This window comes from Hyperoodon ampullatus (assembly GCF_949752795.1).
Source record: "Hyperoodon ampullatus genome assembly, chromosome: 6".
Taxonomy (NCBI): Eukaryota; Metazoa; Chordata; class Mammalia; order Artiodactyla; family Ziphiidae; genus Hyperoodon; species Hyperoodon ampullatus.
Window position 1 is genome coordinate 126868820 of NC_136919.1, and position 26043 is coordinate 126894862.

At 40.5% G+C, this 26043-nt stretch overlaps 1 protein-coding gene across 1 annotated transcript in view; it reads right to left on the reverse strand.

Moving 5' to 3' along the window:
- The window catches only part of ANXA10 (annexin A10), a gene marked incomplete at both ends in the record, with an annotated part of 65985 nt that overhangs the window by 11416 nt on the left and 28526 nt on the right, over positions 1–26043 (reverse strand). The window contains 5 exons of the mRNA XM_079706650.1: positions 2367–2446; positions 3458–3548; positions 5177–5290; positions 19349–19443; positions 25573–25654. Coding sequence (XP_079562776.1) covers positions 2367–2446; positions 3458–3548; positions 5177–5290; positions 19349–19443; positions 25573–25654 — 462 coding nt within the window. The remainder of the gene's footprint in view (positions 1–2366; positions 2447–3457; positions 3549–5176; positions 5291–19348; positions 19444–25572; positions 25655–26043) is intronic.

A 26043-nucleotide genomic window follows, 5' to 3' on the forward strand; every position in this document is an offset into this window, starting at 1 on the left:
AAAGAGAAATACCATATAGCGCTTATATGTAGAATCTAAAACATGATACAAATGAACTTATTTACAAAACAGATTCTTGTTATTATGGGATGTGCTGGGGATCAACCATGGATGGGAGAGAAAAGAAGCCAAATTTGGAAGGAGAGGCTGGACTGTGATATAGGCCTAGTGGAATGCAAAATAGTCCTAATGAAATATTTTTTGTCTTACTAGAGAGCTTATATATTTCTTTAATAAATTGAAATAAATTTCTTTTTGGATACTAAGAAAATAAAAAGGTGTTTGCTATTAAGATGCAACTCATGGATTTATAATAGGACTTTTGGTTTTATTAGGGGCAGTACTAATGCCAACACGAATTTTTGACTGGAAACTGTTGTTTTAATTTACATTATGGAGCATCAGTCCTAGAAAACCAAAAGATGAAGACCCTTCTAAATTGAGAGAATGTTTTAGTTTTTCTTACAACGTTGAAAAGTTAGAAAATATTCAATTGACATGTTGCCAAGTAAGATTATTTTTAATATTAATAATGATTATTAAAAACTTTTTTCCTATAATGACTCAACCTCTGTCACAAATTTAAATAAGCTTATTTCTACAACACCTTACACAGAAGTCTCAAGTTGGACGATATCTATTCTCTATTGATGTTCTCATCCCAGAGATTAGACTCTTCAGAATAGGACTTGATGAATTGATACAGGCAGTTTTATGAACTATGCAGCCATGCCATACACGTCCAAATTAAACCACAGCAAACCAAATTAAACAAGAAAGAAAATTCTTGATTTTGTTTTTACAAATGGAATTTTTACTTTAATTGAAAGGTCAATAGATTTGCTCAGCACTCGGCCATTGTTTTCAGTTGAACAATTTGAAGAAATCCAACCAGCCCTAGGCACCAAGCTCTCCTCCGTCTGGGGCAGCTAATACTTGCTTCCTCTGGAATCTTTCCTTTTGGATTTCTTTATTCCTAATTCAAAACTGACAATAACTTGGGCACAAAAAAAAGAGTAAAAAAATGTAAAATTCTTGTTGCCTGGCAATGCATAGAATTGTTAGTTTGTGTTCTAATCTGGCTGATATATTTATTCATTCTTAAACTATAGAGACTATTATGAAGTACAGTATAAAGTTTTTAATCACAATAAACACACATTAAAGAAACCACACCTGTGTTTGATTGGATGTGTTAATCCACCCCGAATGAGGAAGATAGCAAAATTGCCCAATCAGAAAAGAAGGAAAATGAAGTAGTCACTTAAATTTGCACACTGCCATTGATATTTTAAAGGAAAAAAAATCATTATCAATAGTCATTTTCTCATTTTAATTATTTTCTATATATAGACTAGTTCTAGACAGGGTAGAAAGAATTCTTAATTTTTATCTTTCTTGTGTAAAGTATACAATACTTTAACTTGAGAAATAAAGTTGTTTTTGTAAAAAAAAAACTTTGTAGAATTAAAAAAAAAAGAACTCTCTCTAGGTAAAAGTTTGAACCTGCAATTTCAGAAAGAAAAATTAGCATATGGCTCTGGGTCTGTTTTCTGGAGTGATTGGGAGATTTTCTGTGTTTTTTTCCTGACCTGATGTTCCCTTGTTTTCTTTCATTCTATAAGTTCTATAACCTGGGCTGGAACATCAAGAGTTCCATCCACTGCTCTCCCTGCTAGAAGATGGCTAGTCAACAATCTGAGTGATAACACAGAGAAACCGAAATAGCTTTTCTTGCCTAAATTCAAGCCCCTTGTTTCCTGCTGAATCCTCTCCCGTTTCCTGCATCACTTTATCAAGTACTGAGGGTGTGTCTGATTGATTTGGTCAACACAAACTCAAGGAGAAGATGGAATTACAGAAATAAAGAGATGGTAAGAAGGGAAAACTAGTTTTTATTTTCAGTAATCCAGATTCTCCTAACTTAAAGTCATGAGTGAGGCTCCTGGATCCCCATGTATATTGTACTCTCATCTGGTGGTTCTGACTACCTGTTGGTGTGGTCCTGGGTCCCTGGGGCCTTAGGCCATGTTCTCATTCTACTAATTGTAACTGTAGTATTTTAAACCTGTTAACACCCTTGTAATTTATAATTATTTATGCATTTATTGATAATTATAACCATTTTACTTATAGTAGATTGTTTTGAGAACAGAGATGGTGTCTTATTCATATTTGTTTGTTTCTATATCCAACCCAAGTTTCTATCATAGTGCCTTGAATTTAGCTGGCATTCAGTACTTGTTATTGTACAGAATTCACTGTTAAACTGGGGTAAACTGGAGTTTTCTGTCCTATTTTTTGAAAACGAAACATACCTGTTTTTTTTAATAGTGCAAAATGGTGTGAATTTTGGAGTTTCATACCTGGACCAAGTTCACCAGCGTATCTCTGAAGTGTCCTGAGGTCTCTGAGTAAATGTCCTCCTGCAGGTCGCGGCTGTATTCTGGGTACAAGAACGCCCACGTTGGAGGGTTGGTTTATGATAGAACCACGTATCCCTGTGCTTGCCTAGGTCAGCGCTACTTCCCCCATATGAGTGGAAAGTGAGGAGACATCTAATCTGCTGACATTTCTTTGTCTTTTACCACATTCTACTCACATGAAGCCAATAAACAGTCCACCCAAGTAATTTGACAGCAGTGGTAACATAGGCCCAGGTCGGTTTTCTTAAAAAAAATACTATGTCTATTCCAAAACTGAAAAACAACATTGAGAATCATTTCGCATTCTGCAATCTTTAAAATTCAGAATTCTGCCTTCTCTTTCCTTAGCGCACTGCCCAGCCCGGCTCTCCCCAAGTCTTTGTCCTGTCTTGATATTTTCAGTGAAGGGTCTTACTTCACTCCCCTTGGGAAAGTCTTGTTTTTGTTTGAATGCAATAGAGCTGATTGTCTGGGACATTTTCTTGACAGTTCAATGTCACATAATACATGACGCAATGGAACTTAAGGCATTAAGCCTTTTAAAAAATGTAAAGAGTTAACCTTTCCACTTTTAAGATGCGTAAAAACCTGATTCTGAGGTGGATCGCAGTGATTATGAGGTTTACGTAAATTGAAGTAGTTGCCCATATTTGTAGAATTCGCTGAGTGATCATCGTGCTTTGCTTTGTTCTGTCTTTATACCTGGTCCCTCCTAGGTAAGAGATACGATGCTCCCTGAGCCACTGTGCCAGGTACTTGCTGTCCTAATGTAAACACCCACCTCATAGAAACTAGTAATTATTTTCCTGGAAAGTCCGCTTCACTTGATTGTCTAGGGAATTGTTTCATTTTTAGTACCCTAATCATCGATTCTACTTAGTGAATTAATTAGTCTTGAGTGAGTGATATTTCACATATGAGTGTCTTAGAAAATTCTTTAAAATACATAAACTGGAATATTTTACACATTATTTGAAACATATAAAGTTTATATGAGTGTAAAACATATGTACAAATGTGTATTTCCTTACGCAAATAGTAGGCTTCTCGCATCTGGAAAATTTCTCCGTTTGTTCTTGAAGCTAATATATCAATGAGGCAATTCTCATCAGTGCCTGCTCCCTGGAAGGACAGAGCAAGAGAAATATAAAGGCATCTGTGCTGGAAATAACAGTGCACTCTGTGCAGTAAAGGGATCTAGCCTCCCTGGTGTTCTGAGAGGTGGCAGGGGGCAAGGAAGTATGCTTGGGGTAAAGACAGGCCCAGTTCAGTCTGCCTCTGCTACTTACTAGCTGTTTGGTCCCCAAAAGATAATATTATCTAAAACTCTGTTCCTTCATAGTGTGAAACAGCATGGGCATTTCTAAATAATGTGGGAAACGATGTTTAAACAATGCTCATGACACTGATTTTTTTCCTGCTAGAATATCAATTCTTGGGCAAGCTCGAATTTGATCCTGGGTCTCTAATTTTGCAAAAGGTGTTTCAGAGACGTCTCCCTGCCTCTCCCCGGATGTGGACTTCTGCACCGTTTGCCTAAACATTTGGACTGGGTACTTTCTGTAGTCTCTTTCAGCCATAGGCATAAACTCTTCTCTGATGGTGATTTTAAAGACAACGCATCTGTTTCAGAAAGCTTCAGAAATCCTTTCCCTTCTGTGAGACATTGATACAATGTAACAGTTTCATCTAAACAGTAACATAGGACTTACTTCACATCATTTTGCAAGAGGTAGGGATTGACATTATGCAACACTCAATACTCTGTAATGGGCTATATGGGAAACGAGTCTAAAAAAACAGATAAGAGTGGAGTGGATGTATGCACCTGGATAACTGATTCACTTTGCTGTACACCTGAAACTAACACAACAGTGTAAATCAACTATACTCCAATAAAAATTTTTTAAATATTAAAAAAATCAGTACTTTTGGGATTCATATCTACTCACTGAATTTTAATTGAGTAAATTCCACATATGGAATTGTAAAAAATATTAGTTGAAATTAATATTTTACATAAGGCTTATTCTGATCTACAAATATGATGGCCAAGATCCAGATTCTGTAATTTTTTTCCCTCTTCCTTTTCGAGTCACACATTGTTCCCAGACCAGGCTAATCAGGTCATTGGCAGGCATTGTATTGGAATGATTGTAGCAGCTCTGCAGGTGTTTCATGTCAGCGTTTGGAAAGATGTGAAAAGCCGTTTGTCTCCCATCCCTAGCCAACAAACCTCTAACAAATCTGTAATTTCTTTACTGTAAGAAAGAATTGTTCTAATTCTTCAGAAGTAACATTTTGCTACATTTGAGCAATAGTTTTTGTAAAGGATTAATTTAGGGTCACAAAAGTATAGATGTCATCTATATTTTGTCTCTGACTCAGTATTACTGCTGACTCATTACTTTATGAGCCCAATTTATACCACAGTGTAAAGAGATTCACATGAATTATAATATTTCCTCTTAATGTGTGAAGATATACTGGGGAGAGACAAATCCAAACAGCCCCGGAAGCTTTCCTTTTGGCAGACTGGCACAGAGCGGGGTTGGTGGGTCTGAGTTTGCACAACAGGAGAATCGACTGATCCCGCTGCTGGGCTCTGGAGGTCCCCCCTTTCCTGACACCCCCCCAGCATTTCTTTCATTTCTTCTTTGAGCAGAAGTTCCCTCCCCTCCCTGATCACACATAGCAGCATCATAGGGCAGGTCCCGCACTATGGAAATATTTTCTCATCCGACCTCTACCTTCATGGCATGCCAGAGCTCATGGGCATCGTAGGAGGGTGGTGGGTACATGAGGCCCACCATGACTTCCTTGAAGTGATCGGAAAGCTTCTCCTTCAGCTCACTAACCAGGTCCTGTGGAGGAAAAACAAATACCTTCATTATATCGCTTACCAGTTTTATGAGAGAAATGGGATAATTGCAGAAAGTCTTCTAGTATGATTTCCTTTTCCACGTCACTTCACATAATAACTAGTCTGGTTTTAGTTCACATGTGTGTACATGGATTACATGAGATCGTGGACTTGAGGGTTTGAAAATGACTGATGTGATGACATCTCTGCATGAGACATCATCTGTATGGATATTCTAGTCACGTAAACCCAAGCCGACCCCTCTTCTCATCTCATTATGAAAATAAATAAAATTTGAAACCTGAAAGCATTTTAGTTGGGAGTGCTTAGTTTTCTTGTGTGGAATTAATGAAAGAAAGTCCTTAAAGAAAATATGCATTTTATTTTATCATTATAGCAATGTCTTTTAGCAAAGAGTTTCTGGTTATACTATTGCCAAAAAGCTTGTATAAATGAATTAAGTAGTCTTAGAACTTTCTTCAGATAGTCACATGAATATACTTACTGAAAATATTGAAAATTAAATGCTTAGAAGGAAAAATAAGGTGCTGGATTTTTGGCCTTGAAATACAGGTACAAGAGCATGAAATTGATCGTTTTAATGTGACTTTCCTTTTACTCATGTAGAGTGGATGTTTAAAAACATATATGCTCAATTTATTTTTTGTAGGGTTACAAAGATATCTGAAAGATATTTAAAATTTACCATTTCTTGCTAAAATGTATAGTGTATATTCAGTTTTATGTTGAAATACACAACATTTTAGTTCTGACTTGGTTCAATAATATAATTCAATAAGGCATAATAAATAAGCTTTGTTACAATAAAAACGAAATAGTCATAATTTTCATTTTATTTAGTATAATCGGCAGCACGTTTCCTATACTGTGGGTTTTCTTTTTTAACAAATAAAAGCATCATCCACAAGGTGGTAATTGGTAACAGAGACTCTATTGAATTTTCGCCCAGGTCAGTGCAATTTGTTTAATGAGCAGTTAATAGGTGTCTGGAGTTGTGGCAGGTGCTTGGAGTAGATATAAGACTTATAAGGTCGCTTCCTCATGGAGCTGGTAGTCTAGTTAATTCCCTCATTGTTCACCATCGACTGTTTCTAATCCCTTTACCAAATAGTCCTGACGGTGCTATTAGGAGACAGGTGATAGCAATGGATAAATCTGACATGAACATCTGAGCTTGTGAAGGCTTTGTTCTCATGCTCACACGAGCTCAATACATCTTTTTTGAAGGAAAGATGGCAGTGTATTCAATGGGTGTTTATTTCTACTCTTTCCCAGACATGGTGGTAGGAGCTGGAGAAAAATAACACAGGGTTTCTGTTTTCAAGAGGACCAACATCCCATAAACCCAGACGTAGCGTAAGTAAAAATGTGAGCTAATGCTTTCAAAGGCTCTGATCTTCATTTTTCACTTTATAAGATCCTAAAGCAGTAGTTCAAGAGAGTTCTAAGAATTTAGATAAGATATCAGAATGGCCTTACAGGATCAGAGGACACAAGACACAGTTACACAAGGAAGGACAAGTGGCATGGAGATAAGAGTTCAGATGCCATTTGTGATGGTTAATTTTATGTCAGCTTGGATGGGCCACAGCACCCGGATATTTGGTCAAACATTCTTCTGGATGTTTCTGTGAAGGTATTAAAAAAATTTTTTTTAATTGAAGTATAGCTGATTTACAATGTTGTGTTAGTTACTGCTGTACAGCAAAGTGACTCAGTTATACATGTATATGCATTCTTTTTTCCTGTTTTTTCCATTATGGTTTATCCCAGGATATTGAATATAGTTCCCTGTGCTCTACAGTAGGACTTGTTGTTTATCCATCATATGTAATAGTTTGCACCTGTAATCCCAAACTGCCAATCCGTCCCTCCTCCACCCCCCTCCCACTTGGCAACCACAAGTCTGTTCTCTATGTCTGTGAGTCTGTTTCTGTTTAATAGATAATGCCATTTGTGTTGTATTTTAGATTCTACATATAAATGATATCATATGGTGTTTGTCTTTCTCTTTCTGACTCACTTCACTTAGTATGACAATCTCTATCATATCATGTTGCTGCAAATAGCATGATTTCATTCTTTTTTATGGCTGAGCAGTATTCCATTGTATATATGGACCACATCCTGTGAAGGTATTTTTTAGATGATTAGCATTTACATCAGTGGGCTTCGAGTAAAGCAGATTACTCTCCACAATGTGGGTGGGTCTCATTCAGTCAGTGGAAGACTTTGTAAGAAAAGATTGATTTTCCCTCAAGAATTCTACCAGCAGATGGCCTTTGGAACTGAGCGGCTACCTTCTCCCCAGCAAACCCATTCCTCAGCATATATCTGCAGAAAACCATAATTCAAAGATACACCACTATATTTTAAAATTTAGTTAAAATGGATCAGTTCCTTGACAGACACAAATTACCAGAATAAACTCAAGGAGAATTTCAAACTCAGTCGAAATTTCCTTATATTTATTTTGAAAAACTGGATTCACAATTAACCCACACTCTTAATCTCTAGACCCAGGTGAAATCATTTGAAAAAAAACTATGAAACGTTTAAGGTGGAAGTAAAATCAACTCTACACAAAATCTTGTAGAAAGCAGCAGATGAAAGAAGACGTCTCTATTTTATGTGACTAGTGCTGTCCTAACACCAAAAAAAAATACCCAAAAAATTAAATCCAGCGCAGTGCCTTGAAGGTTTAAATGCAAACAGACCAATGGAATAGACTTTTATGTACAGAGTAAAGGGTCCTGGCAGCTGATGGAAAGATAGAAACGTTAGAATTATCATCACTTTTGCGAGCCTTCCTCTGACCCTCGGGGAAGCTGATTATTTCTTTGCCACGGCTGCTCCACCCTCGCACTTATTACACTAGATTTAATGACCATATTATATGCATTTATGTGCCCCCAACGTCTATCAGACATGGACTTTCTCACAAATGTCCCCAAATCCATCATCTCACTCTGGCACAGTGCTGAGTACTCAAATGTGCAGAGTACGTGGTATATAATGTATAAATGAACGTGTGAACAAGTGCGAGAATAAAGGAATAAATGTGGGAGGAGAAAGCCCTGAATTTACTGATTAAACGTAAAAGATAAAGGCAATGGCTTGGGCACTGCAAAGTCTTCCATTTGATCTTCAGTCACTTTTTGGGTCCGTATCCCTCCCAAACATTCATAACAGCATCTTCCCTTACTTCACCTGTGATCGCTTTGGGCGCTGACCCTGAACACCTGTGCGGTTTCCACTGCTGATAGGGATCAGCGCGGCCGCTAGATGGCGCGGGGGAGCTTTGCTTTGAAGCGCCCGTGGGCGTGCGTGCGTCTGTGCGTGCGCGTGCGTGCGTGCGCGCGTGCGTACGTACATGGCTCTAGCAGACTGATTTCATAAGGTACCTCGAGGAAGTCAGGGAAGTTTGGTGGAACAGGCAGTGCCAGGCGTCATACCAACCGGTCGTGCCCAGGCCTGGGGGTGGCGTGTGGTTCCGGTCCTGGCCGAGCATCAGCTGTGAGGTGACAGGTAGGTGCCCTTACTTCTGTGTCTGCTTCCCGTCTGTACAGTGAGAATTCTAACAGCACCCACGTCATAGCATTGGCCTTAACAGATTATATTTAACTCAGGTGGAATTCTTTTTTTTTTTTTTGCGGTACGCGGGCCTCTCACCGTCGTGGCCTCTCCCGCCGCGGAGCACAGGCTCCGGACGCGCAGGCCCAGCGGCCATAGCTCACGGGCCCAGCCGCTCCGCGGCACGTGGGACCCTCCCGGACCGGGGCACGAACCCGTGTTCCCTGCATCGGCAGGCGGACTCTCAACCACTGCGCCACCAGGGAAGCCCTCAGGTGGAATTCTTAAAATATTTTCTGGGAGGTGGGAGGTATGAGGCACTCAAAATGTCTCCCCCCCCACAAATCTTAGGTAATTTGCTGCGGATTAAACATGGCTGATACTAGCTGTTTCCTCTCTCCCCTCTTTCTGTCTCCTTCTCTCTCTGCACCCCAGAAGTTTGCCTTTTACACTGCATTTCTCACACGTTACCAATATCCATTGTCAGTAAATTCTATGGTCTCTAACTTACATCCAGAAACTGACGATTTTGTCCCACTTTTACCGCCGTAACCCTGGCTTCGGCACCGTCATGGCTCCTTACGTCAGTGCAGCAGCCTCCGATTTAGTCCCCTTCTGCCCTTAGACCTGTCCTCCCCACACACACCTGACTGGAAAACACCTCCTGGAAAAATGCCCGTCAGTTAGTCACTCCCCTGCGGAAACACCCTTTCCCACTCCAAACTCCAGGATGAGTTACAGCTACTTTTGTGCAGCTGAGCTCGGGATAAGCAAACAGGCAGGTGTTTTATGCGATGGTCACCAAGGCACACGATGTCCCCTTGGCCAATCTGTGCCCTCACCTCCTGCCCCTCTTCTCCCTGCTCCCGACCCCCCTCCACTCCCTGGGCTTCCGGTGGCTCCTGGCACAGCAGACCTGCCCCCTCAGGGCCATTGCTTTCTCCTCCCTGTAGCTTGAATGTTCCTTCTCTAGCCCAGCACGTGGCTCGCCTGCCATCGTCAGGCCATTTACAGTTACAGTAAGTCTTCTACATACGAACGTTCACGTTGTGAACTTTCAGAGATGCGACTGTGCCCAGAGAAAGGAAAAAGAGAAGAAGTAACTGAAGAACCGAAGAGGTTCACGCCGCAGGAAACGGCAAGGGGGTTTTCTCTGTTTGAGGAGGAAGCACAGAACCTGAACGCAGAGCGGTACGTGAAGGTTGCAGCAGCCGTTCAGAATGCAATCCAGTGCTACCGTGTCATCTATGACGAGAGAAAAAGAGCTACTACCCAGACATCACTGGGTCGTTCTTTCAAGAGAGTAGATAGAAGTGAATCCAGCAAGGACCCAGAACCTGTGCCTTCAGCGTCAGGCGGGAGTGAAACTGCAGCTCGCCCTCCGTCTCCCGTTGCTGAGGACCCTTCAGCTCTACCATCTCCCACCTCCTCTCCCCCCTCCAGTCAGTAACTCTTCCTGCCTGTTCCCTCGATGCCAGCCCCTGTGTGCCAGCCCCTGTGTGCCAGCTGTTGTACTGGACTAGTGTACTTTTCAAGGGACTGTACTGTAAGATTAAAAAGCGTTTCTCTATTTTTTGTGTTTCTTTGTTTTGTATGTATTCTTTGTGTGAAGAGTATTATAAACCTACGACAGTACATACTATATAGCCGACTGTGTCAGTGGGATTCCTAGGCTAACTTTGCTAGACTTACAAACAAGTTGGATTTGCGAACGCGCTCTGGGAACGGAACTCGTTCGCATGTGGGGGACTTACTGTGCACTTGGTCCGCCAACACTCCCTGTCCTTCTCACCGGGCTTCATCGTTTCTCCAGAGCAGTAGTCCCTTCTAACAGGACATGTTCTACTAATTTTTCTCTGTCTCACCAGGTAAAGACCCTGGCAGGGCTTTTGGTCTGTTTTATTCATGGCAGTTTCCCCAGCCATAGCACGGTACCGGCTACACAGCATTGGTATAAAATAATGAACGAATAAGTCCACTCGTATTTCCTCAGTTGTTTGAGGCATTGGCTGCTCAAGGAAAAACAAGCAACAGTCCCCATCTGCACGCACTTTGATTTCACGGAGGGGCTGGAACTCAGGAATTACAGTGCCCTTGCACTGCAAATGGGCAAAGAGTGCTACAGTGGTTTTTCAGGACATCAGAAGAACATTATCACTTTCATTTGCGAAGATACATATTGAATAATATGTTTAAGTAGCTAAACTTTGAAAGTTCAAAGAGGAGCCTTCAAACACATTCTCTAGATAGAGTCTTAAATTCTCTCTGGGAGGGATAGACATAGCTTTGCCAATGCACCCTTTGGAGTGTGCCTTTCCCCAGCTGGACTGCCTCTGCTTTCTTGTTTGCCCTAAAGGGACGCTATGGACCTCACAGCTTGGCCCTGCATTAGGCTAAGGAGTACATGCTGTTCAAACCAAGCTGCTCTGAGCTCCTGGGGGCTGCAGGTGGGCCACGCCGCAGCAATTCCGACAGCTCCATTTAAACTGAAAGTAGCATGGCGGTTCCTTTTCCTTTCTTCTTTTTGCCTTTATCTAATTGTGTGCACTCAGGGGCAAGACACAGAAGGGTGACTAGCAGTCTGTCTGAATATGCTCAGGGGAATAGTGTTACATGCTTTTAGCTTCTATGCCTTTTCTATTATCATAAAAAAATACTTGCTGTTGAAACACTGTGTGATGTAGGCCTGTACAAAGTGTAACTTAGAGGTTGTCTTCATTTTACCCTCACTGATATTCATTGTGGAAATACTTGGGCAATTTTATAATCTATTATAAAAACACTTGTGCAAGCTGCTTTGTCACTGTGCAGTGGTAACTAAATTTTTAAAAATTTTATTTATTTATATTGAAGTATAGTTGATTTATGACATTGTGTTAGTTTCAAGTATACAGCAAAGTGATTCAGTTATAGGTTACTACAGGATGTTGAATATAGTTCCCTGTGCTATACAGTAAACCCTTGTTGTTTATCTTATATATTCAGTGTGTATTTGTTAATCCCAAACTCCTAATTTATCCCTTTCCCCCACTCCCTTTCCCCTTTGGTAACCATAAGTTTGTTTTCTATTCTGTGAGTCTGTTTCTATTTTCTATATAGGTTCATTTGTATTATTTTTTAGATTCCACATGTAAGTGATATCATATGACATTTGTCTTTCTCTGTCTGACTTACTTCACTTAGTATGATCATCTCTAGGTCCATCCATGTTGCTGCAAATGACATTATTTCATTCTTTTTTTATGGCTGAGTAATATTCCATTGTATATATGTACCACATCTTCTTTATCCATTCATCTGTTATTGGACATTTAGGTTATTTCCATGTCCTAGCTATTGTAAACAGTGCTGCAGTGAACATTGGGGTGCATGTATCTTTTCAAATTAAAGTTTTCATGTTTTCCAGATATATGCCCAGGAATGGGATTGCAGGATTGTATGGTAACTCTATGTTTAGTATTTTGAGGAACCTCCATACTGTTTTCCATAGTGGCTGCAACAATTTACGTTCCCTTTTCTCCACACTCTCTCCAGCATTTGTTATTTGTAAATTTTTATTGATGGCTATTCTGACTGGTGTGTGGTGATACCTCATTGTGGTTTTTATTTGCATTTCTCTAATAATTAGTGATGTTGAGCATCTTTTCATATACATATTGTCCATGTGTATGTCTTCTTTTGAGAAATGTTTATTTAGGTATTCTGCCTATTTTTTGGTTGGGTTTCTTTTTTTTTGATATTGAGCTCTATGAGCTGTTTGTATATTTTGGAAATTAAGCCCTTGTCTGTTGCATCATTTACAAATATTTTCTCCCAGTCCATAGGTTGACTTTTTGTTTCGTTTGTGATTTCCTTTGCTGCACAAAAGCTTTTAAGTTTGATTAGGTCCCATTTGTTTATTTTTGCTTTTATTTCTTTGCCTTGGGAGACTGATCTAAGAAAATATTGCTAGGATTTATGTCAGAGAATATTTTGCCTATGTTCTCTTCTAGGAGTTTTATGGTACCATGTCTTATATATAAAGTTTACGCCATTTGGAGTTTATTTTTATGTATGGTGTGAGGGAGTGTTCTAACTTCATTGATTTACATGTAGCTGTCCAGCTTTCCCAACGCCACTTGTTAAAGAGACTGTCTTTTCTCCACTGTGTATTCTTGCCTCCTTTGTTGAAGATTAATTGACCGTAGGTGTGTGGATTTATTTTTGGGCTCTCTCTTCTGTTCCATTGATTCATATATCTGTTTATGTCCCAATATCACACTGTTTTGATTACTGTAGCTTTGTAGTATTGTCCAAAGTCTGGGAGGGTTATGCCTCCAGTTTTGTTCTTTTTTCTCAGGATTGCTTTGGCAATTCTGGGTCTTTCGTGGTTCCATATAAATTTTAAGATTATTTGTTCTAGTTCTGTGAAAAATGTCATGGGTAATTTGATAAGGATCACATTAAATAGGGATTGCTTTGGGGAGTATGGCCATTTTAACAATATAAATTCTTCCAAGAGCATGGGTTATCTTTCCATTTCTTTGAATCATCATCAGTTTTCTTTATCATTTTATAGTTCTCAACATATAGGTCTTTCACCTCCTTGGTTAGGTTTATGCCTAGGTATCTTCTTTATTTTGAAGCAATTTTAAATGGGATTGATTTTTTAATTTTCTCTTTCTGGTATTTCATTGTTAGTGTAAAGAAATGCAGCAGATTTCTGTACATTAATTTTGTATCCTGCTACTTTGCTGAATAGTTTTTGTGTGGGGTCTTTGCAGTTTTCTCTATATAGTATCATGTCATGTGCATATAATGACAATTTTACCTCTTCCCTTTGAATTTGGATACTTTTAATTTCTTTTTCTTATCTGATTGCTGTGGCTAGGACTTCCAATATTATGTTGAATAGAAGTGGTGAGAGTGGGCATCTTTGTCTTGCTTCAGAATTTAGTGGGAAGGTTTTCAGCTTTTCACCACTGTTTGTTATGTTGGCTGTGGGTTTGTCATAAATGGCTTTTATCATCTTGAGACATGTTCCCTCTGTACCCACTTTGGTGAGAGTTTTTATCACAAATGGATGTTTAATTTTATCAAATGCTTTTTCTGTGTCTATTGAGACTTTGTCCTTTCTTTTCTTAATATAGTGCATCACATTGATAGATTTGTATATGTTGAACCATTGTTGTGACCTTGGAATAAAGTCCTACTTTTTATATGCTGTTGGATCCGGTTTGCTAATATTTTTTGAGGAATTTTTCATCTATATTCATCAAAGATATTGGCCTGTAATTCTATTTTTTTGTAGTGACTTTGTCTGGTTTTGGTATCAGGGTGATGGTGGCCTCATAGAATGACTTTGGGAGTGTTCCCTCCTCTTCAGTCTTTTGGAAGAGTTTGAGAAGGATAGGTATAAGTTTTTTGTATGTTTGGTAGAATTCCCCAGAGAAGCCATCCAGTCCTGGACTTTTGTTTGCAGGGAGTTTTTTTTTGTTTTTTTTTTTTTTTTTTTTTTTTTTTGCGGTATGCGGGCCTCTCACTGTTGTGGCCTCTCCCGCTGCGGAGCACAGGTTCCGGACGCGCAGGCTCAGTGGCCATGGCTCACGGGCCTAGCCGCTCTGCGGCATGTGGGATCTTCCCGGACTGGGGCACGAACCCGTGTCCCCTGCATTGGCAGGCGGACTCTCAAACACTGTGCCACCAGGGAAGCCCTCTCCTCTTTCATTTCTTATTTTGTTTATTTGGGTTCTCTCTCTTTTCTTCTTGGTGAGCCTGACTAGAGGTTTGTTGATTTTTTTTATCCTTTCAAAAAACCAGGTCTTGGTTTTACTGATTTTTTTTCTATTGATTATCTCTATTTATTTCCTCTCTGATCTTTAATATTTCATTCCTTTTGCTAACTTTGGGTTTTGTTTTTTCTTCTTTTTCTAGTTCTTTTAGGTGGTAGGTTAAGTTGTTAATTTAAGATTTTTCTTGTTTCTTGAGGAAGGCCTGTATCACTGTGAACTTCTCTCTTGTAACTGCCTTTGCTGCATCCCATAGATTTTGTAAGGCTGTGTTTTCATACCATTTGTCTCAAGGTATTTTCTGATTTCCTCTTTGATTTCATCATTGACCCATTGGTTTTTCAGTAGCATGTTGTTTAGTCTCCATGTGATATTTTCCCCATCTTTCTGTGGTTGATTTCTAGTTTTATGCTGTTGTGGTCAGAAAAGAGGCTTGAAATAATTTCTCTCCTCTTAAATTTTTTGAGGCTTGTTTTGTTCCTAGTATGTGATGTATACTAGCGAATGTGTATTCTGGTATTTTTTTGGATGTAGTGTCCTGTAGATGTCAATTAAGTTAAACTGTTCCATTGTGTCATTTAGGGTCTCTGTTGCTTTATTGATTTTCTGTCTGGAAGATCTGTCCATTGATGTCAGTGAGGTGTTAAAGTCTCCTACTGTATTGTATTTTTGTCAGTTTCTCCCTTCATATCTGTTAGCATTTGTTTTATGTATTTAGGTGTTCCTATATTGGGTGCATATATGTTAATGAGTGGAATATCCTTTTGTATTGATCCTCTTATTGTTGTATAGTGTCCTTCTTTGTCTTTCTTTATGGCCTTTGTTTTAAAGTCTGTTTTGTCTGACATGAGTATAACTACCGCTGCTTTCTTGTCATTTCCATTTGCATGAAATATCTTTTCCGTCCCCTCACTTGTAATCTGTGTGACTTGTGCCCTAAAGTGAGTCCTTGTAGGCAGCATATTGTAGGTTCTTGTTTTTATCCAATCTGCTACTCTGTGTCTGTTTAACAGAGCATTTAGTCTATAGACATTTAAAGTAATTTTTGATAAGTATGTATTTATTGCCATTTCAAACCTTGTTTTCCAGTTGATTTTGTATTTCTTTTTTGTTTCTTTCTTTTTTTTGTTTTTTCTTTTGAGATTTGATTATTTTCTTTTGTATTATGCTTGAGCTCCTTTCTTTTTGGTTTTTGTGAATCTCTTGTATGTTTTTGATTTGTAATTACCCTGATTTTCAAGTATGTTAACCCTTAACCATATCTACTTGCTTTAGACCGATAGTCATATAAGCTCAAACACGTTCTAAAAGATCTACATTTTCTTACTCGCCTTCCCACATTTTGTAATTTTGACATCCTATTTTTATCTTCATGTTTATTCTTTTGCTGTTAATTGTAGTTACAATCACTTTTACAAAAATTTTTGATTGTTTTTAATCTATGTATTGGCCTATTTAAGTGATTTTCAGTCCTTTTATATATTTGCCTTTCCTGTTATGTTTTTCCCTTTCTTATAGCTTGTTGTTTCTTTTCTATTTTGAGAAAACCTTGCAATATTTCTTTTAGGATGGATTTAACATTGCTATATTCTTTTAGCTTTTTCTTGTCTGAGAAATTCTTTATCTTTCCTTCTATTCTAAATGATAATCATGCTGGGTAGAGTATCCAAGTTTGCAGATTTTTCCCTTTCAGGACTTTGAATATATATTGCCACTCCCTCTGGCATGCAAATTTTCTGCAGAGGTATCAGCTGATAGCCTTATGGGAGTTCCCTTGTATACGACTCTTTGTTTTTCTTTTGCTGCCTTTAGAATCCTCTTTTTGTCTTTCACTTTTGCCATTTCAATTATGATATTCCTTGGTGTGAGTCTTTTTGCATTCATCCTGTTTGGGACCCTCTGTGCTTCCTGTTACTGGATATCTATCTCCTTCTTTAGATTTGGGAAGTTTTTAGCCATAATTTCTTCAAATACATTTTCAATCCCCTTTCTTCTTTTTTCTCCTTCTGGGATCCCTATTTAGCATAGGTTGGCACACTTTATCCCATAGACCTCGTATGTTGCTTTTTCTTTATTTGTCCTTTTGTCTGCTGTTCTGCTTGGATGATTTCCATTATTCTATCTTCCAGATCACTTATTTGTTCTTCTGCATTATTTAGTCTGCTATTCATTGCTTTTAGCTCAGTTTTTGTCTCAGCAATTGAGCTAATTTTGATTGGCTTCTCTTTAGTTTCTAGTTGCTTGTTACAGTGATCTGCATTTCTATCGAAATTTTTCTTAATTCCTTTAGCATTTCTATTACCCCCCTTTTTGAACTTGGGAGCTGTTAGACAGGAGTCAATTATATAATAATAGGTATTTATGGAACATGCCTAGAATTGTACCTTACTCAGTAGCTAAGAAAATAATTCCCTCTAATCTTGATTATTCACATTAATAAAAATATAAGAATATCAATGATTAACATACAAGAAATCTATAAACTCTCCCACAGAAAGGGAAGGCTAGCAGAAGACACACCTTGTCCAGGTGGAAGAAATCATTCTGAACGTGAGCAATGGGGGAGGTCAAGGAGCCCTCACCAAGGTCAGGCAGGGTGACCCGGGGAAGCCAGAGCAGGGAATGAGGGAAAAGGGAAATTTAGGCAATTTATGAATGTTCTTTTTAACTATTGGATTCTAAAGTGATGTTTTTCTTTTTCTCCTTTTTTTTTAGAGGCAGAGTGGAGTTCTATAAATGCAGTGCCAGTTCTGTGTCAGACCCAGGCAGGACTCTGGAGGGAAGGATGGCGGCCAGTAACCCGGTCCCTGATTTCCAGGAGGTGATAGTCGAGGCGTCAGGAGGTAAGTAAAACTGAACACCTGGTGGGGAGGAGGACAGCATGACTACCTGACCTGGGCGCCTGCAGGAGAGGATGGGGCAGCAGCTGGAGAGAATGTGGTGCAACGGTGTCAGGTGTCATGGATGCATGTCTAGGGTGGCCTGCCTGTGCAGGTCCGGGCCCTGGAGTACACGGAGCACCAGGCGGGCCGGGCAGCCCGCTGTCAGTTTGCAGACCGCAGGGCCTGCCTTTGATGCGGTGGATGAAGCAGGAGGTGGTGAGCTGGCTTGAGGTGTGGAGCAGAGAGGGGCTGGGGGACTCGGTGAGCCTGTGGGCAGGTGGGTTGAATTCGGTGCCCAGATGGGTACTTGTGAGGGGAATTGAGATTAACGCTCAGGGATTAAAGCAGGAAAGTGGAGTTTTAGATTTGGACTCTTTCTGGCTTCAGTTTGGGGGGGTACCCAGGGGAAGGGCTGGGGGGCAGCAGCTCTGGGGGTGAGGGTCATTTCTACATCCATCTGGGTACCACATGGTGAAGGCCCAAATCAGGACAGTGTGAGCCAGGGACACGCGACAAGAAAAGTGACTATGAGACCCGGTAACTGATGTCTGATGGGGCATTTCAGAGCAGAGAGGCCCCTATCAGCTCGTCTAAGGGTCCCTAAGTTCCTCGGTGCCCAGGGACCTCAGCACAGGGGATCTGACCACTCTGAGACCTTGGGCGTGTGGTGCGTGCTCTACCCTGGAGGATCTGTTGTTTGATGTGTTGTAAGCACCTCATTTCTTAATTATTTTAATCTGTTTTAGAGTAATTTTGTAGAGAGTGATAAAGTAATGCTGTTACCTAAGTTAACCTGATCTATGGAAAGCACAGATGTATGCAAAGTTTTGGGTTAAAAATTTACTGAAAAATGACCTCTCTTATGGCAGTATGCATATTAAAACAATATTGGATTACTAATGCTGCAACTTGTATAGCTTTTACATTCTCTTTCAAAAGAAAACTAGCACTGGTGTCATAGGAACATAAGAAAAGTAACAGTTTTACCCGGAAAAAAAGCAAAACTGGTTTCCAGCTACGGCTTAATTCAGCCAATTTCATGAGTAGTGGTGGCTTTTTGGACTCGTCATTCATTCTAAAGCAGAGGTATACCTTTGTTTTGCGTACTGTAGTTGTTGAGACTGAGGTTTGGAGATTAAGTTTTTAAGGACTAACGTTACAGAAAAAGATTTATGATGGTGTTTCATCGATAAAACTCAGTTGACAAAGAAATTGCTATTCCAGGTCCTTTTGGCCTGAAGAGTTTTTGTTCTGAGTCTGTGCTTTAAATGAGTAACAAAAGAAAGCTTTAATGGCACTCCCTTTGAAATTGGGTGTGATTACTTTAAAGCACTGTGGGTAGTTTTATTGCCTGAAACTATTTTTAAGTGCCATTCTTTTCTAATGGGCTCTAACTGCAGCTGTGGGAAGAAAAGCTAGTGGGGAATTTGCTTGGGTTGAGAGGTGGGTGAGGACCTCTGGAGAAATGCAGGAAAAGCTCTTATTTGGGGCCTTGGATTATCAGCCCCTTGTGCACCTTCCCTAGAGCTTGACGCAGGGGTGTTTTTAGCCTAACTGGACCAACTGGTGGTGTCGGGCTGTCAGAACTTTTACTTCATGAAGCTGAACAATTTTGAGAAAGGGCTGGTGGGATCACAGGCACATTTGATGTGTCTCTTTCCGACATTCTGTGCACCACATTTGGGGCAGAAGAACTGTTTCTGATGTTTGGTGAAGTCAGAAGCCTTTGTAATCGGAGGCTGAAAAGGGTAACGGTACCAGTTCTGAGCCTTCTCAGGAACTTCCTTGGAAAGGGGTGGGGAAGGAGGGACTCACCCGGCCGAAGGTGCTCAGGTAGGCCTCCGCAATCACCAGCCTCTGGGCGTTGCAGCGCTGGGTCAGGATGTCGATCAGCAGGTCCTTGTCACAGCCTGGAAAAGAGGCGTATTTGGAGAGTCGTGAGACTGCTACCCTGTAGGTAGGAAGAACTCAGTGTCCAGGGATCAAAGCCAGCATGCAAGCTTGTCCCCGTGATGCTTCCAGCAGGCAGGGAACAATTCCAACTCAAATGGAAGTCACAGGGAAGCCCCTGACATGGCGAGGTACCTCCTGTCTCTCCTCTTGATGCTACAACTACAGATTTTTCTTCAAAAGGACTCAATAAAAATACAGAGTGAAGAATGTGGTCTTTCTTCCACCACCCCTCCTACCCCACCAACCAAAGGCTTTCCTGAACGCCAAGCTGATTCCTGTTTGAATTGGCCATGTGTCTTCCTTACTGTACGGTTTGATATGACTTACAACAAATGTACATTAAGACAAAAGTAACTGCTCTGGTCCTGATGTCAGCAGGTGAGAGGGTCCTGGTCCTTGTCTTCTTTGGAGAAAGCATTCCACAAAGAGACATTGTAAACCAGGCACAGAGTTTATTGGAAGCACAGTATGTGCAAAGAGAAAAAAGAAGCAATTTATTTAGAGCAGAAGCAAAGCACAAATACACATCCAGAGAAGAGTGCAGGAGTCCTGAATGAGGAGAGTTGATTTAAATCACTTACATGGGACAGGTCTCCCAGGTCTCTGTTCTCCTCTGGCCAATCATCTCCCTTCTTTTCCCACATCTGACCTGTCTCAGGGCCCTCCTGGTATGTGTGCACGTCTTTTTGCCAAGATGGATTCCAGCGCTGAGGCTAACAGGAGAGCTGACAACACATATTATGGGGTAGCGCCCCCTCCCTTTTTTGACCCCCTGAGGAGCCTCTCTGTGCATGTGCGCTTGGAGAGGTTTCCCTGACCTCAGGAGATGTGATAGATGTGGTCACCTCACCTCTTCAGCAGAGCTCAGCTCCTGCCACTAACTTTGTCCTTGGAGTGTCAGGGGAAAGCAGAGCTCCAGTTTAGTCCACTTGACAGACCCCAGCTGCTCAGCCCAGGGGTGCGTCTGCCTCATACCTCAGTCCAGACCCCAACAGAAGGAAGAGTCCTGGGGAAGGGGCTGTGAGGGGGGGGCATGCCCCTGCCCAGGGGTGGGTGGCCCCTCCCCGTAACAGAGGCTCTGCTACTGGGCTCTGAGGCCCCCGCTTCCTCCTGCACCAACCCATGAACCTGAAAAAACGCCTGAATGCACAGCTGCTTCAGGGAAATTTAGCTGCAGTGTTAGTGGTGGTAGAGTAACCAAGAAGGTGTTAGCATCCTCTCAGCTTGACCAAAATTCAGACAAACTTCTCCTGATTAGAAGCCCTTGACCTCTTTCCTTCCTTCCTTCCTTCCTTCCTTCCTTCCTTCTTTCTTTCTTTCTTTCTTTCTTTCTTTCTTTCTTTCTTTCTTTCTTTCTTTCTTTCTTTCTTTCTTCTTTTCTTCCCTCCTTCCTTCCTTCCTGCTTTCTTTCTTTTTTTCTGAGAGCATTTACTTGAGAAAACTTGGAGTTGTAAATTCTTTCTTTTCCCCTCAAGACATAAATCTTCTCCCAACCACCTGCCAGTTTTAATGTCCAGAACTGCCTTTCTCAAGGACTTGGGATGCATCCCTTTGAAATATAATCGCCAGGAAAGATAGAGCCACTGTCTCCCAGCCTCTGTGGCAGGCAGGACCCTAAGTACCAATGAGCAGTCTCAGAAGTCCTCATTGTGTTGATCAAGGCCCCCACCCCTGTGACCTCTAGAACATCCCAGGGCTCAGACCTCGCCTGCCTTTTGTTTCAGAGGAGCTGAGTTCAGTCTCTCTCCTCTTTCATAAAGGCTTCCCTGCCTGTTGAATTCTGTGTGGTGTACTTTTTCTTTGACAAATTATGGAGATGAGGAGAAAAACCAGTTGAAGTGCTAGGATGTTAAGCAGATCATCTTTCTGGAAGTTAAAGCCATCCTGGATGTGTTCGGATCCTGGGAGGGTGATGAGCTGCACGTGAAAACACCCAGTGAATGAGGGCAAGGGACTGGATGTACACGGATGGCCGTGCCTGGAAGAACCCAGAGCGGGAGCGAGGTGTTTATGCAGGTGAGAGAAATGGTCCGGCAGCTGCAGAATGGAGGGAGGGAGGCAGAGGATCAGCTCCAGAGCCTGGGATTTCGGGTTTGGGAGCAAAGGCAGTCTGTAGAGAAAGGCACAGAGCATCAGGTTCACGGGGGCCCAGGTTAAGCGCCGGAGCCAAGGGACATTAGGTGGTTCTGAAGGGATCTGCTGACTGCGTGATGGGCGGTCCAGATGAACGTATTTTTAATAATAAATAGAAGGTTTTTCAATTGGATCCATTGTTGATTTTGCTATCGTCACACTTTTGTAACTTTTGTGGCCTTCTGGTTTTCGTTGTTGTTCTGTTGGGATTATCCACAACCTACCTCTCTGAATTACTCTCCATTTTTCAAAGTTCATAGCAATTCTGGCTCATTTATCCTTCTAGAGATATTTCAGAGTAATATCATATGGATCTCAAAAATATTATTAAAATTTCAATTAAAATAACTGTAAACTTAGGAATCAATTTAGAGAAATTGTCTTTCTGTCACTAACATGATGTATCTGTTGAATTAATTATGTGTTTTTCTTTTCTAAAAGACTTAGTAAAGATTTGTAGGGTTTTTGCAAATAACAAGAAACTTGATTTTGTTGAAATTATTCATATTTGCATTTCTATTGATATTTCAAGCTAATTATTTTTGCTTTGTTTCTTAACACATCATTGCTTAATGAAGTAAATGATGTTGAATTTTATGTTGATGTTGTATCCAGAAAAATTATTGAACTCTCATAATTTTAAATAATGCTTTTGCTTGATTACCTTGGATTTTGAGATATATTAATAATGTCCTCTGCAAATTCAGAGAATTTTGATTTGTTTTTTAGAATCATCATATCTATTTCTCTTTCTTGTCCTATTAGGGGCAGGAATTTCTAGATAATTCCTATCCTATGGTTTAACAGAAAAATCTGACATGATGAACCATAGCAGTCTTATAGGTTTTTATGATGTACAATGGATTCTTGTTATTAGTGAAAGGTTTCTACAAAGTCACCATGAGCATGAATTAGTAAATGCTGAACGACTGCTTCTAGGGGAAATATAGGAAAACTCCGCCGCTAGGAATAGAGGGAAACTCCCTCCACTTCTGTAAAGCAGGTCTACACACACCCTAGAGCTCACATCATATTGGTGGTGAGTGAGGCCTGGGGCAGGTGAGGAGGCCTAGTCTAAATAGCACCCAGTGTCTCACAAAGATTCCTTTTGCCTTGTATGCAGCGTTACCATGCGTTAGGCATATGGGTTAAAAATCGTTCCCCTTGCCAGGATCTCACAGGCATGATCTGGAAATTATATATGTTAACTGAGATAAAATACACACAGTTGTTCTAAGAGTGTGTGGGTAGGGAAGTGGCTTGTTGCAGTTAGGACTTGGCAAGTGGACTGCACTGTTAGAGATTGTTACCTGGGAGGTACTGCTTTTCCTTGGTGAATTGTTACACAACTGAAGACAATTTTTGTTAAAACTACTCATTTCCATTTGCGTCAGAGAATATTTTTGCTTTCTGATCTTTCTATGTAAAACACAGTAGCCAAGTCAAAAACCAACAAGTGAGACTACATTAAACTCAAAAGCTTCTGCAGAGCAAGAGAAACAATCAACAAAGTGAAAAGGCAACCTATAGAATGGGAGAAAATATTTGCAAATCATATACCTGATGAGGAGTGGATAGCTGCAATGTATCAGGAACTCATACAACTCAATAGTAAAAAATAATAATAATCTGATTGAAAAAAATGGGCAAAGGACCTGAATAGACATTTTTCCCAAGAAGATGTACAAATGGCCAAGAAGTACATGAAAAGATGCTCAACATCACTAATCATCAGGGAAATACAAATCAAAACCACAATAAGGTGCCACCTCACACCTGTCAGAATGGCCATCATCTGAAAGACAAGAGATAAAAAGTGTTGGCAAGGGTGTGGAGAAAAGGGAGCCCTCCTGCACTGTTGGTGGGAATGTAAACTGGTGTAGCCACTATGGAAAACGTTACGGAGGTTCCTCAAAAAATTAAAAATAGAGCTACCATATGATCCAGTAGTTCCACTCCTGGGTATTTATCCACAGGAAATGAAATTGCTATCTTGGAGAGTTATCTCCACCCCCATGCTCATTACAGCATTATTCACAATCGCTGAGACATGGAAACCACTTAGGTGTCCATCAACAAAGGAATGAATAAAGAAAATATGATACACACACAGTGGAATATTACTCAGCCACAAAAAGAAGGAAATCCTGCCATTTGTGACAATATGGATGGATCTTGAAGGCATTACACTGAGTGAAATAAGACAGAGAAATGCAGATACTGTATGATCTCACATACATGGAATCCAAAATAGCTGAATTCATAGAAACAACCAGGGGCTGGGGGATGGAGGAAAGGGGGAGATGACGGTCAAAGTGTACAGACCTCCAGTTATAAGAGGAATAAGTTCTGGGGATCTAACATCCGTCATGGTGACTACAGTTAACAATACTGTATTGCATACTTGCAAGTGGCTAAGAGAGTAGAGAGTAGATGTTCTCACCATAACGATAATGACAAAAATGGTAATTCTGTGAGAAGAAGGATGTGTAAACTAACCTTATTGTGTTGACCATTAGCAAAATATACGTCTATGAAATCATCATGGTACACTTTAAACTTACACAATGTTATAGGTCATTTGTGTCTCAGCAAAGCTGGAAAAAACCCACAGTAGCCAAGGAAAACATTTGCAATTGTTGTTTTTGATTGCTCTTTGCCAGGGGCATCAGGATGGATAGACTTTCACAGCATCTTGAGCTGTGTTCTTGCTCTGTCATACTAGAGCGGAGGTGTGCCATCAAACCCAAAACCCCCTGAAATTCTTCAGCTAAAACACTGACAAGCAAAAACCTACAAGGGGCAAAATGAATCCGAATTCTGACCCTAAAATTGCAATGACAGGAAAATTGAAACTGGCACAAAGAAAATTTTTGAGTGAATAGATTGCTTTGATTTATAGTTTTAAAGCAAAAATTATTCTCCTGAAGAAAAAGTTAATCTATAACTGTTCGTTACTCTGTCTCCAGATTTTTCTTGCCATGATTAATATTTTAAAAGGCATAAGCATTGCGGACTCTTAATGTTGACTTTAGAGCATATTCAAAGTCCTTTTTTGTTTTCCTCCAGGGTCCTGCTAGTGACACACACACACACACACACACACACACACACACACACACACACACACACACACACACACACACACACACACACACAGTGTAGCTCGTGTAAAGATGACCTTGTCTTCAAAGCTGAGAGCTTGCTTTCTCATGAAAGGCTTTTTATGTTTCATGCAAACGTTTCCTTTCTGTTGTCAGTGTTCATCTCCATGCTCACCAGAAGTCTTCTTAGGACAGGTTGGATGTTTAACAGCTCCATATCATATCTTAAAGATTAAATCTTTTTTAAAAGAACTCAACAATTTCCCACTTCTCTCTACATTTCTTTCCTAAACTCTAGTTCATTCACTGGACATGCACTTACAACCACCTGACCCAGCCTCCCGCCCTGGGAACTCAGAGGCCAGTCAGCAGGTGACGGGGGTGTGGGCGGGGACAGGCCTGGTGGAGGTGGGGTCAGAGGCAGGACAGTGCAGAAGCAGGTGCTGGGCTTGGGATGACTGATGAGTTTGGAGGGCAAAGAAGGGTTCAAAGAGGAAGGCTCAATTGAAGGGATTCCTGAAGGAAGAGAATTTGAATTCCAAGTAGATGGGAGAAGAATATAGCCTTCCAGGCAGGGGGATTACTGGGCCAGTTTGCAGGGGTGTGGAAAAGCAGATCCCCTGGGGAAGCAGCAGGAAGTCTGATTTGGCTGGACGTGGAAGTCTCAAAGGAAACAGGCTAGAAAACAAACAAGGGCGAAAAAAGGATGTTTATTCCAGATTAAGTTTTTTGGTTTGGAATTTCATTTAGTTGTTAGGCATTTAAGAATCTAAGGCAAAAACATGTCAAGATCAGATCTGCAATTGCGAGAAAGTGACCAAGAAAGGTGCTAGAAATCACCAGGCTTACCAAATCCCTGGAGTGCTCCCCCTAGCATTTGGGCGTCCATCATGGGGTTGAAACTGGGAGCTGGGAAGATGGTTCCCTGCACCTGGTGGGGAGAGTCAGAGAGAAAGGGATTACACTAATGCACACCAAAGGTTTCAACATTTTTTTAGATAAATAAAAACAAAAGTACATTCTATATGTTTGAATTACTGTAAGACATACACACAGGTCTATTAAACAGATGTGTTAATTGTATGTCAATTGCAGAGATTTAATTGTGTTCCTTATAGTCTATTGGCTTCTCCTGCATTGGCATCTATTGTTCATCTAGGAAACTGAGAAACTAGAACTAATAGTAGAAAAGTGTAAGAATCAAATAAATACATGTCTTCTTAGTTAACAGTCAGCATTTTCTTAGGAATTGGAGACAATTTTATAGAAACGGAAAAGAGATGAATTGTGTGGATTCATCCCATTTAAATGAGTTATAAG